The sequence below is a fragment of the Eublepharis macularius genome, chromosome 9, assembly GCF_028583425.1.
Source record: "Eublepharis macularius isolate TG4126 chromosome 9, MPM_Emac_v1.0, whole genome shotgun sequence".
Classification (NCBI taxonomy): Eukaryota; Metazoa; Chordata; class Lepidosauria; order Squamata; family Eublepharidae; genus Eublepharis; species Eublepharis macularius.
The window spans coordinates 78,500,948-78,521,605 of record NC_072798.1 but is presented as its reverse complement, the minus strand read 5'-3'; the positions used below and the strand labels follow the sequence as shown (position 1 = coordinate 78,521,605).

The 20,658-nt window shown below is 41.1% G+C and overlaps 1 protein-coding gene across 1 annotated transcript in view; it reads left to right on the top strand.

Annotated features, from left to right (window-relative positions):
* Positions 1 to 20,658, top strand: part of CTTNBP2 (cortactin binding protein 2) — a 126,574-nt gene that overhangs the window by 43,121 nt on the left and 62,795 nt on the right. The window contains 1 exon segment of the mRNA XM_054988126.1: positions 12,526 to 14,131. Within this exon segment, the coding sequence (XP_054844101.1) occupies positions 12,526 to 14,131 (1,606 nt within the window).

Here is a 20,658-nt window from a genome sequence, read left to right as displayed (position 1 = left end):
AAATGGGAAAAATGCAGTGAATCTATTTAGCAGTCATTTTAATCGCAACACTGTGAAATTAAATGAAAAGATATAAACTCCAATAAAACAGTGGCAGGAATAGTGGGACAGTTTACCTGACCTACCCACGGCAAAAGACTTTAAAATTACAAAACAGCCCTTTTCCTCATGAGCTTATTTTTTAAAAACTCTGCACACACGCACACACACACATACAAAACCACCCCAATATAAAGTGCTTTCTCTGCTGTTTTTATTCAATTAAATCTCAGAAGTCTACCAACTTGATTTTCATGAAAAGTCTTGCAATGTGTTTCTTATATTTCAGTGAATTGGCGTGTTCAAATCGAAAATAAAGAATAGTTCCTCCTTCTGGAAAAGGGGAACCCCCCCCCCCCCGCATTACTGCATGGTGCTTAGTTAATGTTTAAAAGAAGGCCTAGTCCAGTTGAGGCTCTGGGAAACATCTGATGATGAGAATGCTTCTGACGGGTTCTTCAAATGTAATTTTATTGATTGATTTCCTTGTTATTTTTATAATTATTTTCTGTAAGCCACCCTGGGGGCCATTCGTTCCAAAGCAGGATGGTAATATAGGAAATAAATAAAAAGAACCACAACTTTACTAGGTCATAAGTGGGGAATATCCAAATGAGTTTTAACTAGGGCTCATTTCGAGGGGGAACGCACAGGAAAGCAGTTTTGGCAGTTCCCCAAAAAGGTCACATGTCAGGTGGCCCCGCCCACCTGACTCAGTCATTTTGGGCCCATTTCGTCCTGGACTGGGGCCAAAACAGCCTGGATTGGGCCTCTGACGGGCGATGGATCACTCTCCTGTTCAGCAGCAGCCCGATCCTGGCCATTTTGGACCGCTTTTCGGCCATTTTCAGCCCCTTTTTGCCATTTCGGGCCCAATTTCGGCCCTAAATGGCCAGGATAGGGTCCAAAGCAGCCAGGATAGGTGATGTCAGGGGGTGTGGCATATGCAAATCAGTTATGCTAATGACACATTTCCGGTGGTGGCAAGGGGCGTGGCATATACTAATGAGCTATGCTAATGATTTCCTCCCCCTCTTTTTCTACGAAATGACCACTGGTTTTAATCATTGTTGTATCAGGTTCCTTGAACTAAAATCATCGTGCACTGGCATCAGATTTCGAGTCCCTCTCACCTCCACACGCTTGAAGCAATCACTGTGACAATGGGCTTTTCCGCACAGGGCTTTTTCACCAGTTCTGTCTCGGTACAGCTTCATTGTATCCTCCAAGTTCTTCACGCATGGTCAAAATACCCCTAAACTGCTTCCGAGACTTCTTTTGCGTTCTGCATGGTGAAAGCTGCATCCAATGCAGAAACGGTCTTTCCTTGGGTTTTCTGGGGGGGTTTCCCCCTATGCACATACCCATTTTTTTTTACATCAAAGTAGACAGCTTTCTTTGCAGTGCAGACTGCTTTCTTCAGCGTAAGCCCTGGCTCTGCCTTTCACCCTCCTCTTTATCCCCCTGTGTCCTGACTGGTTGAACGTCTGTGTGTAACTACACCCTTTCTTCCCCCACCACTCTCCACAGTAATCTTTTTTTTAAAAAAGTTGTCATTTGTATGTGTTGGCTAATCTCAGCAGTTAACCCCTGGCTGTAAATCATCTTCTCACAACACAAAAAGCTATCAGGATGACACCTTGGTTTTCCCAGGTTTAATTTTTAAAAAAAGGCATTGTTGCATTATTGCTGTTTTAACAATTTTTTAAAGGTTATGATGCTGGGGAAAATACAGTAATGACTAACATAAAAACACTGCAGAGAGCCCTGAATTCCACTTAATATTTTAAAGTTTCACTCCAGCTCACACAATGAATAAGTGGATCCAATCTGCTCAGGTCAAATACACAGAAAACCCACCGTAAGGACGAGCATGTGGAAGGTGCCAGTATTTCACATGTCTGTGTGTCATCCAAGGCCTTCCACAATCCACTCTTGTCCATCTGTTATTCTAACAGATGTACAGTCAGGTGCTGGAAGCACATTTTGGGGCAGAGAGAGGAAGGTTTCCTAGATGTGTCAATTCCTGATTTCATCCTTCCAAGCTTTCCCCTGAACAAAACAGAAAAGGACTGCATAAACCCAGTTGAGAAATAAAAGGAAAATGTTTATACAGTTCCTATAACAAAGCCACCGTTCCAGTTAATTTTCTTTTGTCAAGGGAAAGTATCTCTCCCGGGAATGTCAGCAAATGCTTCCTAGTTATTCTCATGCTTCTAAATACCATTTGTAGAATATATTTGTTGACATGCAGCTGTATTTCCTTTCTGCTTTCCTTTCACAGTGATACCTGTTTTATTTTCTATTTCAGTAATAAAGAACCTTTAATTTGGGGGGGGGGGGTCAGGAGGACATCAGAACAGCTGTTAATTTCTTGTTTTATGCTTTCTATGAAACAAGGCAGAAACTGTGGCATTAGGCAGGAGTTGAGGGGGGAATATACGTATGTAACAAGGAGAAAACTTTCAGAGGAGCTGTCCAACTGACTATCAATTTCCCTCTGCATGGGAGGGAGGGGATGTAATGCCATTGGCGAACCTCTGACCACTCAGAACTCACTGGCTTGTAATGACTTTCCTTTCGCTAGCAACCAAGGCCGAATTTGAACCATTGACCTGGAGATGAAATGTTCCATATCCCATTACCAATCCCCTGGGCCATCTGGTCCCCCAGATTACAGTATATGTGAAATATATTCACCATGCAGTATCTTCTTACAACTCTGAAATTAGTGGGATTTGAACATCTAGCAGAATGCAAAATCCTCCATAGCTGCGTAGTAATCACACGGACTAGATTAGAGCCCTTTTATTTATTTGTTTGTTTGTTTGTTTATTCCTCTGATCATCTTACTGAAATTAAAAAAAGAAAACCTGAAAATTGAACCATTAAGGGAGGAGATACATTTGACATGATGTCAAAATGAAGATAATATTTACAATGTAAACTGAGATCCATTGAAGAGGTAAGCAGTGGATTTGGCAGCAGGACAGGAATTACTGTTAGGGTTTCCACGCCTTCTCTCCTTCCAAATGGCAAAAGAAGTAGCCTCTCTTTCCACCTGTTTGCAGTCTAATTAGACTGCACTTACTGATCGGAGTACCATTATTGCTGTGAAACCCTGGATGATGATCAGGTAGTGTTTCCTGGCTGGGAAATGTCAGGAAAGTCCCATAACTACTTTGATGAACCTTTGGCTCTAGAATGTTTACTGGTATTCCCAGTTCCTAACTATGGGTGTGCACCTCCTCCCAAAATGGAGTAAATCTGATTTTTTTATACTAAATATGAGGGGGAAATCAGAATTTCCCAAAATATGAATTGATTCTCTAATTCATTTCTGGTATTTCCAAAAAAATCAGCCGTTGTTTTCTATGGGAAAATCACTCTGGGAGATAAACCAGTGGTCTGGAGGGGTCATTTTCCAACCAAACATCACCAAATTTGAAGGAAAACTACTCATGCCTATCCTCTAAAGATCTTCCAAGTTTGGTGAAGATTGGACCCCAAGGGCCAATTTTATAAGCCCTCAAAGAAAGTGCCCCCACCTACTCTCCATTATTCCCTATTGGGGTAAATATCTGAGAGCTATCTGGGGGCAGGGGGGTGGCATTTTGTTCCTGAAAACTCCACCAAATGTTCAGGGGACTTACTCCCAACTGTCCTCTAATGACCCCCACGTTTCGGAAGAATTGGACCCCAGGGACCAATTGTATGAGACCTGAACAAGGTGCCCTCAGCCACTCTATTGTTTCCTATGGGAAAAAAGTCAAAACTGATTCCCATTGCAGAAACATGCTGAAGAAGGCTGCTATGGCCAAGGCACACTCCCAAAGGCAAGCTGAGTTCATCCCAGAGAAAGCCTATTAGAACCAAACTGAAGCACAGGAATGAACCCCCCCAGAACCAAAATGACCAACATCACATCAGAGAATCACATGCATTCCACCCAAACCAAGCAAGGGACATTTGCAGCTTAGCCCAAAAGAAGCAAATTGAAGCAAAGGAGTGTCTTGTGCTTGTGGTTGGGTACTGCTTGTTTCTGTCCTGTGGTGTTTCCCCACAGGCTGAACCCAGTGTCTGGCTGCTATGAATGACACTGGTTCTCTTGGGCTAAGTTGCAACAGTGTTACAGTCAGGAGAAGGTTCCCACCTATTCCCAACTTTGGTGAAGTTGGATTGAAAAATGACCTCTCCAGCCCACTGGGGAGGCCACTCCCAGAGTGATTTTCCCATAGAAAACAACAGCGGAATTTACCAATTTTTTAAAAAAAATTGGTAAAAATTCAGGATACATGATTTTTTTTAATTTGAAATACCTGGATTTTACAAAATCAGCCAAAATTTGGTATTTTAATCTGAATTCCGAACCGAACTGCATACCCCTATTCCCAACTGTGCAAGAACCTTTTCTGCAATGCCCTCTTCTCCAGCCACTAACACTGGACCACATTTTCTGTTCACAAATGGGTTAAAACACTTTTTTTTTTTTTTTTTAAATATTTTTATTAGTATTAAGCAAATTAACATTAACAATAGTATTATAGCCATAACAACAAGAAAAAATGTTCCACATTACATCTGAAGATAGATTTAACAAATAGATAAATGGAATATTAAAAGAAAATATTCTTTTTTTTTTTTTTTTTTTTTTTGCAGTTTAGTTTCAGTTTATTCAAATTTAACAGCCCATAGGCCATACACTATAAGTGAAATACTACATGCAACATGTCACAAAGTTGGGTGAGTTCTCCTCTTCCTCCTCAGGTTTTCTCTTTCCTTGCAGCCAGCCAGCCAGATAAAAGCATGCTCTTTCCATCTTGCTGAGTAACATGCCAGTCATTGGCACTGAATTTTTTTCACTCTGGATGGAGGATCCCTTTACCCATGTTTGCTATAAAGTAATTAAAAAAAAACAATTTTGAATTACAGATCTAAATGAAGCAGTTCTTCTAAAACAGAAGTCACTTAAAATATTCAGCCATTTCCTAACAGTGAAGAACTTCACCTGATATCATTTACTCTTTTTGTTAAAGTCCCATACAATGAAATGATGGTCACTTTTATTAACACAAACCAAATATCACAAAATTGTGAGTAAGCTTTTGAGTCCTCTAGAAATCTTCACTAGGCTGTATGTTCAGTGCAAAATACAACGAAAAAAAAGAGGTGGATATTCTAGCACCTCCTTTTGTTAGGTTTTTTTTTTCCTTTTTTTTATTTTTTTCCTTTTCTTTTTCTTTCTTTTTTCCCCCCCCCCATACCCTTATCCCTCCCGCCCTCCCTTTAGCTACTCATCCTTTCTAGCCAGGGGCACAAGCTTAGGAGCTTCCACCGAACGTCCCGTTGTTGACCCTCCATGACCCATTTTAAATATAAATGCCATTTTTCCTTAATCTTTCCTATTCTTAATTCCCATGACTCATCCTGATTAATTATGGCTATAATGTCTGATTGAATGTATTCAAATAAATAATCCTGCCAGTTTAGTTCCGTCCACTTAGTTTTGTCTTTCCAACCAAATGCTATTACTGCTTTACCGGCTAGCACCATTGCTTTAAATAAGTCCTGTCCTTCTTTTCTGATATCTTTATGACCTAAAGTACTACCTAACATCAATTCTGGGTCTATCTTTGGTCTTATTGCGAAGAACTTATAAAGTTGCTCTGTTACCTTCTCCCAAAAAGCTTTAACTTCTGCACACTCCCACCACATATGGGAGTACCATCCTTTCCCATTTCTGCAGTGCCAACAGTTTGAACTTAGTCTTGAGAACATATTAGCTAATATAGCCGGGGTTCTATACCACTTCGTGTAGAATTTCAATTCCAGCTCTCTGAATTTATGCACTTTTATCTCCTGTATACCTTTTATAATTCTGTCAACCCTTCTATCCGCTAGACTAATTTCTACGCTCCACTTCCCCTGAAGGAGGGTTCTTGTCCGATCTTTATCAGACATCATCCTTCTATATATCTTGCCTGCTAATCCTCTTTTTGTGTTTATCATCACCTTTAATAACTCCTCCATTGGTTCCCCCGCCGTCAGAGTCCTATTTTCGATTATCTTTTTAAGTCTATTATGTAAACCTATTAGCTTCAACCAATATTGCCTTCCTATTTCATCATGTAATGTTTGTAATGGTTTAAGTGACTGCCCACATAGTATATCTTGCAATCTAGTGTACCCTTTCTGTTTAAGTAATCTCCACCACTTCTCATCTTCCTCCTCCTCATCCAATGCTTCTAATAATACTTGTTTAGATACTCCCTTTAACCATTTCGGTTGCCATTTCCTCCAAATCATTAATGCTGTTTTTCTCGGTCCCGGTTCTAACATACTGTATTTAAACTTTCCTCCTGTAAATACTCCAAATCTTCCAACCCCTTTATTTGCCTCATTCTCGATTCTAACCCATTTTTGTTCACTTCTCTCCCCTATTTCCATTAATGTTTTTATTTGAAATGCTTCATAATAATTCCCCAGTTCTGGGACACCCCATCCCATGTCAGATCTATGAGCATATATGAAATATCTAGAAACCCTACTTTTTTTACTGCCAAAGACCCATTCTTTTATTCTCGCATTCCAACTGTTAATTTTTTGTCTATTGATTTCTAAAGGTATCGTTTGAAACAAATATAATAACTTTGGGGTCCAGAACATTTTCACTATATTAATCCTAGCTGTTATGCTTAATGTCTTCTTGCCCCACCTCCTCATTTCTTTCAATATTGTGTTCCACGTCCGATTATAATTCCTCTCTACCATCTTATTAACATTTTTAACTATATCTATCCCTAAATATCTGAATTTCTTGACCCCTAAACCTATTCCTGTCCATTTATGTATCGCTTTCCTTTCTTCCATCCTCACATTAATATACATTATCTCTGATTTTGCCATATTAACTTTTAATCCTGAGTTTAACTCAAAGTCTTCTAATATAATTTTTGTCTCTTTGACTCCTTCTTTCGGATTAGATATAACTATGATCAGGTCATCTGCAAATAAGTTTAATTTAATTTCTTCCTTGCCTATTTGACATCCCTCTATCCTCCCAGAGTTCCTAATGCGTTGAGCTAGTTGTTCTATAGCCATTATGAAGAGGAACGGGGAAAGCGGACATCCTTGCCTAACTCCTCTCTGAATTGAGAATTGTGAGGTATGTTCCCCATTGAGTCTAACTACCGCTGTGCCTTCTCTATATATTTCCTGGAATACTTGTATAATTGATTGACTAATTCCATATTTGGCCATAACTGTCCATAAAAATTGATATGACAGTGTATCAAAAGCTTTATAAACATCTAATTTTAATAAAGCCAGTTTCCTAAATTTACTATGACACAAGACATTGATTAAATTTCTTATTGGGTGTGCAATGTTTCTACCCTCCATAAAACCGTATTGATCCTCTTTTATCACTTTCTGAATAATATTCTTAAGTCTATTTGCCAATATTTTGGCAAAGAGTTTATAATCCTGATTCAGCAGGCTAATCGGTCTATATGAACCCACTTCTTGGGGGTCTCTCTTAGGTTTCAAAATCACCGTTATTTCTGCTTTCCTCCAGGTATCCGGGGCCTTTCCTCCTTTTAGTATATTATTAAATACTTCTTGTAATTCAGGGATCAATACCTCTTTCATTTCCCTATAAAATTCAGCTGAAAAACCATCTAACCCTGGAGATCTACCTGTCTTTAAGCTACCTATCGCCTGCTCAATCTCTTGACACTTTACATCCTCCTCAAGCCTCCTTCGTTCAGTTTCCGTTAACACTGTCCCTATCTCTTCCTCAAATTCCTTCACCTCTTTTTCCTCATATAAACTTTTATAAAATTTCTCAAATGCTCCTTTTATCTCCTCTGGATTCTGTGTCACCTTTTTATTTATCTTAATACTCCTCACCCTTTGTCTCTCCTTTTCCCTTCTCAGGTAATTTGCTAATCTCTTGGCTGAATTAAGTGTATTTCTCTGGTATTCGTTTTTTACCATAACCTGCTTTTTCCATAATGCCATGGAGTCAAGAACATCCAGTTTTTTCCGCAGTTCCCTAATTAATTTATGTCTATTGGGGCAAAATTTCTTTATTTGGTCCTCTTGCAACTTACTTAATTCCTGTAGTTTCCCTTCCCTATCGGCATGCCATTTTTTCCTTATCTCCTTTTCTTTCATAATACATTGCCCTCTAATTACCGCCTTAGCCGCATCCCATAGTGTATTTGTCTCCACTGTTCCTCTGTTCTCTTTGAAGTATAGCTTTATTTGATCCGTAATATATCGCTTGTCCTCCTCCCTAGCCATAATCATGTTGTTGTATCTCCATGGTCTTCTAACTTGTTTATGCATTAGTATTATTTCTACACTTACCGGGGCGTGGTCTGAAATCCATGTTGGATGGGTGGTTACTCTTTTTACCTCCCAGGTACTCATTCTATTTATAAGTACATAGTCTAAACATGAGGTGGTTTTATGTCTACTTGAAAAATATGTGGGTTTGGGCACTAGGTTAAGAACTTTGTGTACTTCAGTCAGATCCCATTGTTTCCAATTAATTATGTTATCTTTATTAAAATCCTTATTTAAATCTCCTGCCAAAATTACCTCTCCTTCAGAGAAGCTACGCGCTTTTTTTAATACCTTTAATAAAAAGGTTTTCTGTCCCATATTTGGAGCATATATGTTTATCAATGTTGTTAATCTATTTTCAACCAGGCATTTAACCATTATGAACCTCCCTTCAGCATCTCTTATCACTTCTATTACTCTTATATCATTCCTCTTGTGAGCCAGAATTGCCACACCTCTTGATTTTGATGATCCACGTGCCTCTGCCAAGATCCCCCAATTAGGGTCTCTGAATAAAGGTCTTTTATCTTTCTTTGATTTATGTGTTTCCTGGAGCCATGCTATATCTATATTCTGTTGTTTAAGGAATCTAAGAAGTTTATACCTTTTTAAATCCGAACCCAGACCATTGACGTTCAGTGTCAGCACCTGTAGCGTTTTATCCATTTTCAAACTCAGATTTACCTTCCCTTTGTTCCCCTGGCCCGATATTTAGTTTGATATTCCCCTTTGTATACCCAACTTCCCTTCCCTTCCCCCTCCCTCCCCCTCCCCTTCCCTTGTGTAGAGCCATGAGCTGGGGATGAGTACTCATCCCTTCTCTACACATCTGGGGTAAGCGCACCCTCCACTCCCCGAGTTATATTAATAACCATTTTAATACTATTTTAATTTTGTTTGTATACTTCCCTTAATATGTCTCAGTCTCGAGACAGTCTTGGCCTCTTGTCCTGACGGTTAGATGGACCTTCCTCAGAGTCCGGTTGCTGTGGCCGAGGTTGATGCGTTTCATCCATCGGGATTGACTCAGTATTCCTCACATTTACTCCCAAAGTTTCTAATAGGTCCCGTGCCTCTTCAGGGTTCCTCGCACAAAGCCTCCTCCCCTCTTGGTAAATAACCAGGGATGCTGGGTACGCCCAGCTGAATTTAATGTTGCTTTGGTTAAGTTTCTGTGCCAAAGGTTTCATTTGAGTCCTTTGATAAAGCGTTTCTTTGCAAAAATCTTCCTTCACATAAACCCTTCTGCCTTTAAATGTCAGCTCTTTATTTTTCTTGAGTGTTTTGAATATCCTCTGCTGTAACTTCTCCCTCACAAGCTTCATTATCACCGGGCGCGGTTCCCCCCCCATTCTTCTTGTTTGGAGTCTGTGGGCACGTTCAATATCTTCTTCTTCTATTTCCAGCTCCTGTTGTGATAACCATCCCACCAGGGTCCGCTCTAAATCACATGCTTTAACTTCTTCAGAAATACCAAAGAAAATAATGTTCCCCCTCCTATTACGGTCGGATAAGTCTACGTATTGTTTTTTCAATGAGTCAATCTCCACTTTGTTCTGTTGCGCAAGAGCCTTGGCTTCCGATGCAATGCCTGCCACCAATTTAACCTCTGAGCCCAAATTTCTCATTTCTGCTGTTAGCTCAGTTAAAGAAGTTTGTATTTTGGTCTGGGAGTCAAGCATTAGTGCTTGAAATTGTGCCAGTTGTTCTGATAAGCCTTTCACAGTAGCCGCCATGTTATCTGTCTCGGCTCGTCCTCCCTTCCCTTTTAAAACTAAACAAGTTCTGTTATCCTCTCACCTATTCTTTTCACCAAGCTTCTTCTTGTTGTGCCAGACGTCTCATAAATCAGTTTCAGCAGTTTCAATCAGCAGTTTACATTCTTTTAAAGCTGTTAACTTGGATGTCCTCGGGAGAGTGGAGACAAGGCGTCCAAATGCTAGCGCGTGCGCATTGCCCTCCACCATGGGTTAAAACACTTCAGTACTTATGAGTAGGGAAGGATTTTTAAAAATCACATTCTGAGCACTGTTGTATACATTGATGATGGAAAGCTGCAACGTTTTCATTTAACCATCATTTTTGAGGCATGCGTGGGAGGTGTGTCTGCATCACTCTTGGTGATATGCTTATATTTAAGTGTGTGTTTGAACCACACAACACATCACGCCACAATCACTGAGTTGAACTTTTGTGATCTTCCAAAATGTACCTTTCAGTTCTCAGAAGTTGTCACATCTGAGATTTGTAACCTTCAAAGGACTCCTGTGAGTGAATAAAGCAGCTTAGTATGTAATATTTTCAAGTTCTTGATGTGGAACTCAACCATCACACTGTAAATTTTGTCTTCCTTCTGGTGATAGCCAGTGGTGTGTGGACACTTCCACATTGTTTGCCAAGATGGACCTAGTAAATGCCTCTCTTATCAGTAGGTGGACATGAGTTGCCATATGGAGGCCTATGGGGGCAGCATTTATGTAACATGCACTTCAGCCTTGTAGCAACAGGTGCTACGAGGTTATAATCTTGAATACTTATTGACTAATGAGGAGGTTCATCCACAAAACAGCCCCCATGTAGTGCACAAGTTAGGCTCATAGGTAAGTCAGTTTCACATAGTGGTATTGTAATTCCTGCTATGATAATGACTGTATTTACTTATTTATTTATTTTCAGGATTACTACCCCTCCTTCTGCTGCTAACACAAAAGCCAAGCTAAAAACAGATTAAAAAGAAAACATTAATGAAACAACAATATTAGAAAAGGGAGGGGAGCAGCTGTGCTTAGCAGAAAATATTCATGAGAGCAGGGAAATACAGACAGGCAAGGCTTTTTTTCAGCTGGAATGCGGTGGAATGGAGTTCTGGAACCTCTTTAAAATGGTCACATGGATGGTGGCCCCGCCCCCTGATCTCCAGACAGAGGGGAGTTGAGATTGCCCTCTGCTAGTGGCGCGGAGGGCAATCTAAACTCTCCTCTCTCTGGAGATCAGGGGGCAGGGCCACCAGCCATGTGACCATTTTCTCCAAGGACAACCCACTGAGTTCCACCACGTCTTTTCCCAGAAAAAAAGCCCTGCCGACTGGTGACTAAATCTGTAGCCAGTGAAGCCCAATCAAAGCAGAAGTCCATCGACAACAGAATTTAAACGTATAGGACAGGAAATACAACTATTGAAGGCCCTTCAGAACAAGAGAGTCTTAGCCATCTTCCGAAAGACCAATTGTGCAGGCACAAGACGAACTCCCTGGGAACAAGGTATTCTGTCATTTTAGAGCTTCCACTTAAATCTCCTTCCTCTGCAAGCTCAGCATACAGTGCCAGACAGCCAGTGATGCTCTCAGTTCACAGGCAGGCTCATATGGTGAAAGGTGGTCCTTCAAGTACCTTGTTCCTAAGCCCTGCGGGACAAATTGAGTAACCAGTGCAGCTGACATAGCACTGGATCACTGTAGTGAGTTGCAGTCAGAATGCTTGTCAATACATGTTCTTCAAAGCCATTCCGTGTAAAGCACATTACAGTCATCGAACCTGGATGTTGCCAAAGCATGTGTGATGACAGCCAGATCAGATTTAAATCATGCTGCTGGTGATATTGTGAAAAATGATGTGGCCATGGGTATATCAACCATGTGCAGATACCAGGTACTCACCTGGTCCATTTGTGAGTATATCAGAGACACCATTCACTTCCAAGACAGTCGAACAGGGGTCTTATCATATATGAGCTGGCTCTCAGAAGGGTGGGGATTGTTCATTTGAAGCAGTAAAACACAGTTGTTGTATCACTTTGAAAAATGTTGTGTTAATATTTACTGAAGCAAAATATTTGTCCCCAACAGTATTAAAAAAGAGTGCTGTAATATTCCCTGTCATTTTTCTTAATTTCACTTAGTTAACTATTCTGATTTTTTCCAGCAGAAAAAACAAATTTGTGTTTAATGTTCACTAAACCTGTGAGGCATGCCATCATTGTGGCTTAAATCTGTAAACTATATTTTCCAATCTCATTTAGGTCCCATTAATCAAACTCTGCTCAGTACTATTTATTTTTATAACATAAAGTGCCAGTGACGTTTAATTGAAACAAAATCCCCCATGGTAATGAGTACTGTTCTGCATTCCTTTGTAGTTGGAAATGGAGAAATCCCAGTTACAGGCGCTTGAAATGGAACATAAAAAACTATGCGCACGACTTGAGGAAGAGCGTGGCAAGAATAAGCATGTTGTGTTAATGTTGGTGAAAGAATGTAAACAGTTATCCAGCAAGATAGTAGAGGAGGCCCAGAAACTAGAAGATGTCATGGCAAAATTTGAGGAGGAAAAGAGGAAAGCTGGTGAACTGGAGGAATCACTTGTAGCTGAGAAGCAACGGAGCACGCAAATGGAAGCCCAGATGGAAAAACAGCTTTCAGAGTTTGACACGGAAAGGGAGCAACTGCATGCTAGACTTAGCCGAGAGGAAGCACACACCAGTGATCTCAAAGAAGAGAAGGAACGAATGAGGAAAATGATTGAGCAGTTGAAAAAGGAAAACAATAGCAAACTACACCTCTCCCTCCCCCGCAGGAGTAAAGATAGAGGTTCTGTGTCTGTGTCTGTTGGGACAGAGGGGCCGGCTCTGAGGACGCTTGCCTGCCAAACAGATGCAGTATTATTAGAGGGCGGCAGCGAAAACATTAGGAAGTTGCCTTTGACTGTACCTGTAAAGCCTTCGCTCTCTGGCCACACGAAGATGAATGCAGGATTTGTGAAACCACTCATTGACAGGCATTCTTCCTGTAGTGACCTCCTGCTGTCCCCGTCGACTTCCGTTCCGACGCCCACTCAAAGCAGAACTGAGGAGAATGGACCGAGTACCTCACCAGACGTAACAAATATACCTTCCCCTTTTCCAAATAATGTTGCATCCTCTCCAGCACCTCAGACCTACTTGCAGGCTTCGTCTGTGCACTCTTTGCATTCTCCATCCGCCGTTGGACATCAGGGTCTGAATCCACGTGTCCAGGCAGCTAGGTTTAGATTTCAAGCCAACACAAATGACCCAGACCAAAACGGAAACACTACCCAAAGCCCTCCCTCAAGAGATGTATCACCCACAAGTCGAGACAACCTAGTTGCCAAGCAGCTAGCTCGGAATACAGTCACCCAAGTCCTTTCAAGATTTACAAGTCCTCAGGGCACAGCTACTGGACGGCCAGGAATGTCCCATTCAATAGACGCTGGAACGTATCCTCCTCCTGTTGGTAGAATGAGTTTAAAGACTCCAAATGTGTCAAGAATTGACAGAGGAAACCCTCCACCCATTCCTCCTAAAAAGCCAGGCCTTTCACAAACTCCTTCACCGCCACACCCACAGCTTAAAGTAATTATGGATAGTGGTCGATCCCCTAATATAGGTGCCAAAACAGAGAGCAAAACCTTAGTTTCACCTCCTTCCAGTACACCTCAAGGAATCAGGGTAATAAATGAGGAAGTTTTGTCTAAGTCCTCACCTCAGCTGCCACCCAAACCAACAATAGATATATCTGTGGCATCTGCAGGCTGTGCCATACCAGCCATGGCCACATCTCAGGTGGGTGCCTGGCCTTCCCAATCCCCTGGACTGAACCAACCTGCATGTTCAGAAAGTTCCTTTGTCATTCCCACCACCATTGCCTGTAGCTCCTCCATAAACCCTGTTAGTGCTTCATCCTATAGACCATGTGATTCAGACAGCCTACTGGTAACAGCATCAGGTAACGGGATTGTTGATATACTCTTAAATTCTTTCCCTCTAAGAATGGTCTCTCTTTTCTATTTTAGATCTTGACGTGTGTTTTCATTTTCTTCTCTAAATCTGTCTTGCCTTTTTTTTTTTTTGGCCAAGTGGAAATTTCCATTTGCATTATTTGTAAGTTTCAGGGATATGGGAAATCCATTCCTTTTCATAAGAACACAAGAAGAGCCCTGCTGGATCAGAACAGTAGTCCATCTAGTCCAACACCCTGTTTCATTCAGCAGCCAGATCATTTACCCTGAGGGCCAACATACTGGACATAGAGGCCAATGCTTTCCCCAGTGTTGTCTACTAGGACTGAGAGCCAAACTACAAGAGACACCTGACACAGGTTGGACACTTGTCATCTTCCCTCAAGTTTTGATGGGAAATGTTGGCAGCTTGTTGGACAAGTGACAGTTGAAAAGACCATTGGACAGCAGCTGCAAGACCAGGACGCCTACATTTCCCATCAAAACTTGAGGGAAGCTGACAAGTGTCCAACCTGTATCAGGCATCACTTGTAGTTTGGCTACAAGTGTCCAACCTGTGTCAGGCGTCACTTGTAGCTTAGCTCTGATAGTCCAAGGTTGACTGCCACTAGATATGGAGATTCTCTTTAGCCCTCATGTCTAGAAGCCACTGATGAACCATGAATTTGTCTAATCCCCTTTTAATTAATCACTGCTAGTAGCCTTTCCTACATCATATATCTCTGGAAATTCAAGTGGCCTTATTAGTCTGGTGGCTTCTTGCAATGTAGAAACTTCTAAGATTAGAATGGAGGTGTCACGCATGAGAGCCAGCTTCTGCAGATTCTTACAGGATTGATGCTATTAGATTTGCTTGAGTTCTTCAGTAAACTATTTAAGAATTGCCTCTGCATAGGTTTCCGTAGGAACCATTTAGCTAGAAAAATCCATGAAGCTTTTGAGGACATTCTAGGAGTGGCCCTCCGGGGTCTCTCTTGAGTCACCAAAGTTGCTTTGAAAAGTCTTACCGCTTTTTTAGCTCTTCTGTGAATGGAGCTGTTTAGTTCATTTTATTTATGTAAGTGGGTTCCCCCCACCCTCCGTTATTATAACAGCTTTATTTTCCTCTGACATTGCACAGTTGGGCGTAGTTCAGCGGAGAGGCTTGGTGGTAGAAAAACCGAGACCAAGCCATTCACACTTAACCTGTGCCTTGAATCATTCCTGAAAGACAATGGGGACATCTGGCGTTTAAGTTGCAGCCAACTGGCTTGCATTGTGAAGTATGCTTTATTCTTTTGGGCCCTCATGCCCCTCTGTATGTTCAGTACGAGCCACATTAGTGAGTTTTCCTTGACTTCGCTTTGGGAGTCGTGTTTCCCATCTGCTGTAGCACTCATCTGTTCTAAACTGAGAATGCTTCTAAACTTGTTAAATGTCTTCCTAAGAAGATGTGTGTCAAGGACAGAGACCATTTGCTGTGATTGAGGAAACCTTCCCTATCCACTGACAGCATTCGAATGTGCGTTTCTGCATTAAGACTCTAAGCATCTAAATAGCTAGTACTGTATTCATATCAGTAAATCTAGTTCTCAAAGTAGTCCCATCTGTGGATACTTAAATCCAGAGACTGGAACCATGTACATACTGATCTTTCTATGAACCTGAGGGGGGCGGGTAACAGTTTTGCAGAAAACTGGTTTTTAAAATTGCAGGGGGGGGGTGTTAAATCCCTCTGAAATGATAGCAGCAGCACTTGTCGCTTTAAAAAATAATGCCCCCTGTGGCAGTTGCTAGTTGCTAGGCAACCAGAACAGTATTGTCAGCCTTCAAGTCTTGGTTTCTGATAGTAAAAGGCAAGGGGGTGGGGCAGGGCCCTTTCCAAGGCCTTTGAGAAAGCACTCACTGGGGCCAGGCCCGGCAGCTGCCACATGATTTGCATTACTCACCGAGGCCTGGCTGCTTGCTACTGTTCAACAGCAGCCACTTCACAATAGCCAATGTAGTATACAGCTTAGAATGTCAGATTAGGATCTGGGAGACCCAAGTTTGAATTTCCACTCTGCTGTGGAAGCACAATGAGTGGCTTTGGGCTAGTCACACACTCAACCTAACCTACCTCACAGGGTTATTGTGAGCATAAAGTGGAAGCAAGGAAAACTATATGAGCTGCTTTGGGGTCAGCATTGTGAAGGAAGTTGGGGGTATAAATGAAGTAAATAACAAATATAGAAGAAGATGGGAGGGTTGATTGATGAGTGGGAAGGCGAAAAGGAAGCAGGGGAAGTTAAGACTGGGGGGGCTCTCAGGAAGATGGAAAGAGTTATCTACTTAATACTTTCTGCTTCTTCGGAATATGAATTCTGATACTTTGCTTGAGGCGTAAAATTGAATAAAATATTCAAGAGTAAAAAACAAAGAAACCAAGCATTGTATCTGAGTATGAATGAGAAGTTTTTGTTTATTTATTTAGTAGATTTGTTTATCTTGTACTTCCAGGGAGCTCTCAGGGCAGCATACTTAATTTTCCCTTCTTCTGTTTTATTCTTATAACAACTTTGTGAGGTGGGTTAGACCCACACTCTAACCACTGCACTCTGGAAGTTCTGAAATTAACTGTGGGTTTGGGAAACACAGGCTAACATGGAAGATAGGGAAGCATTTTCTCAAGAGTCCAGGGTCTGACATGACTAGAGACCTGGCCTTCATCTCTAAATCTCTAAAAACCACTCAAGCATCCCACCACCCATGCAACGTATTTGGATAAGAGGGGCACAGAGGGACACATGTTAGCTGGCTGCCCTGTGGCTCTGTATTGTCCTTTCAGTGGAAACTCACCAAAGCCCTGGTGTTTGGGGAAAATTCTTTGAGTGTTACTTTTCTGTTGGTCCTGAATTTCAGGCTGGGAGTTAGATATGTGCAGTTTTTAGTACTTGCTAAATTATTTTTCTTAGACTTCAATTTTAAAAGGATATTTAGAATTTTATTTTTGTATGTACTATTATCTTGTGAATGCTTTCAGGAACCAGTGGGCCATACTTTCCACTTTGCTGGGAGTTCCTTGGGCTCCTGGGTCTGAAACAAGTGGCATGAAGAGCCCTTAAGTAACTATACTGAGCGGCAGTTCACAAATGGAAAAGGGTATTTTCTGGTACAAATGATGGTTTTCAGAAGGAAGATATGTTTAATATACAGGGAAGTTTGTGAAGGGAAGTAGTCAATCTCTTGGTCACCTTTCCATTAAATACTGTTCCATTATGTGTTTTTTTTAGTGTACAGTATCTTAGGGAAAAGCAGGCTTTGTCTTTGTGCTATAGATTGATTCCACATAGATCTTTAGCTCCACATTTCTCTCCTTTCCACTGCAGTAGTGCTTTTTAAAGCTTCTGCATGACATCGTGGTACAGTTGTCTGTCTCCTGGGTTTCCGCTACCTCACACAGCATTTTCTCAAACTTTAGTCACAGTGGGAGAGGAAGGGACAGATTTTGAGACCTCCCACCCACATCCAGCTCCATTGTGTCTCCATTTCTTCTCATGGTCACCATCCCCCCTCTTCTCACCACCATTTTATGCCATTAAAAAAAAATCAGTAGTATACTGCTATAATGTCATAACACTAGCAATATACTTACTGCCATTTTTTAAAAAAAACTGGCATAGAAGACTAGCAGAGGGGGAGGGAAACATGGCAGGTGTGAGGGAGAAGTGGAGGGAAAGCATGGAGAAAATCCTTGTGTGGAGGCTCTTTTGCTACCACAAATACATCTATGTAATGAACATAATGGGGCGAATTGCTCCCATCTGGAAGCAAACTAGTTGTTCAGCAGAACTGAAAATAACTTAAATTTTGTAATAATACCGTCTCTACTGAGGTTTGTGGGGTGGCGGCATGTGTGAAACAGAAGATGTGAGGTTCAACTTTGGCCCTTTCTTATCCATACTCCATATTGGCTAGTACTAGTTTACTTTTATCCCAGATGGTCAGATACCTGTGGAAGCAAATGTTATCATTCCAAATTCTTCTCATTAGATGAGGTATTAAAATTAATAGCCAGCACAACTTCACTTAGAGAAGTTATATTTCTTCTTGAAATGGCGAGTCTTGACAGTTCAATTCCAAACTGTTGTTAAAACTCAATATGTAGTTCTAATATTTCATTAAATGCCAAATGACAGTCAGTTTCATACATGCATTAGTTAATCTTGTTGCAAGAATTGTTTTGGTTTAACTGGGAAAGGCTTTGACAGTTATGATTATGGTAGCCCTTAAAAATATTTATCAGTCAGTTGCTTTGCTGTGGTTTGATTTAGACTTAGAAGAGGGGAAGCGTCTTTATCAAACAACAGAAACATGGATTACCCTTCAGTAGAATTATTCTATTTCCCTAACACTATGCTAGCTTAATATAATAATGTATTCTTATTTCACAAAAGATAAATTATTATAATGGAAGTAAGAAGAGATGGAAATGCTAGAGGGTCTCCTGTTGTATATCCCTTTAACTCAGTTTGGCAATTCTTTTGCTTTTAAATTACTCCTACCATTTATTGTCCTCATTCTAGAAGAAAAGTGCTTTAGTTTATGTAATTGAAGTGGCAATAAATGTCTAGGGTATTTTTCTAGGCAATTTACATTACAGTGATGCAGCTTGTTTCCAGGCATTGCCGTGCTTCAGTCAGGGGTTTGCATCAGCTGCTTCTGAGAGCCAGGTCACCATGGGACAGCACTTCAGAATTCCCTCCTACCGATGCAGTTTACTCATGCACACAACCATTGGGAAATGGTTGTGTGTGAATCAAAAGCATGGCTATGGAAGAATCATGTTGTAATGGATAAGGACTATAATAATTCACACAGGTATCCAAAAGTGCTGCTGCAAATCATCAGAATCACTACAGTCCCATATTTTCATGTGTATTTATTTTTAAGTATTTCTTCCTTGCGTTTGTCCTCTCTGCAGACTCGAAAGTGGCTTTACAACATAATCTAGGCAACCAAATTTAAAACAATACACGATTTCAATATCTTGGGCTGGTCTCTGGAATTACTGCCTTGGCTCACCATGTAAAGCCATGGGCTGGGAAACCAGGAGCAAGAGTCCCTTGGCTCTTGCCTAAAGGCTCACACATCTGACCATTCCCGGGCTTATATGCCTATAAGGGAGATGGACTCTTGGCCCAGACATCACTCAGCTGGCAAGATTCTCCTCCCCTGCTAGCCATCTGCAAGTGTATTTCTGGTTAACACAGGATTTCTGCATGGTTGCAGGCATAAACAAGCCAAGGATGGTTACATGGAGGGAATGCAGAAGCACTGCTGCATGCATGAACTGGTCCCGAATGCATTATTTATGTCATTCAAATGCAAATGTTGACTTATTGCAGTCACAGACCAAGAAAATACTAACACTTGGCTCAGTGTTTTAAATCCCAGATAAAATCCTGCTAGCTTCAATCCAGTTTACATATCTACCTGTATTTTATAAGCCAAGCAAGACTTGAACATCCAGACATGCAGGCAGCCTTGTTTGCCGGCTGCTGCGGGAGAATTTTTAAAGCAACTTTGGTTACATCATGGCATCACTTCCAGGTTTGACCATAGAGTTTCCAGCTATTCCTAGAGCTACCCCATGTGACTTCCAGGTTTCCCCCGGAAGTGACATCTCAATGCAGCTATCATTGCTTCCCCCCCATTCCCCCCCCCCAACTCTCCTGCCAGTTTCCAAGCTCAGCCTGGCAATCTTACCTGCAAGCTATGGATTGACCACTTTTAAGCAAGGTGCTTGGCTGACAACTTGTAAGTACTGTTCGTGATTCAGCTCTCAAAGCCTATGAAATCTGCAGCAATTGAATTTCCCATACCCCTGGCATTACTCTTTCTTTTCCTTCTTAAATTTGCTCTCTTTTTCTCTTTTTAAACATCACTTTTCAATCAGTATGTTTTTATTTGGTTCCTTCATATATGATTTTATCTTTTGTATGTGGTTTGCTTGTAAAGTGAATGGGGTGCAGAAGAGGTTGGTAATGGACTCTGAAATTAACCATCTCCACAATCTGAAGCTGATGCCAGAAGCTGTTTCCCCCCCTGTCCTTTACTCCTTCATTGCTGCATGTCCAGCACGCTTTCACAGATGCTTCATATTTGCTAACTTTTGCATATAAAAACAATGAACGCTTCCTCGTGTTTCCTAATTTTCTCAAGCAGTTTTCCTTGATTAAATACAAAATCTGTTTCCTTCGGGAGATCTTGGAGATTGATTTGGATTCTGTGTTATGTTTTCATCGTTGGCATAAATCTGCTGCTGTTACGATTTGGTTTGTACATGTTGTATTTTATGTCAGGCTTGCTCTTGGTCCTTGTGGTGTTGCTTTACACTTTAATCTCTATTACCCACACTCATATAAGCAATGATGTGTGTGTGCATGTGATTGTCACTTCCAGTAACATACCTGTGGGTTTCATATACTGTTTCTGACATAGAAGTCCTTTCCATTCACTGACTCTGTTAATTTGTAAAGCAGTTCATAAAGAA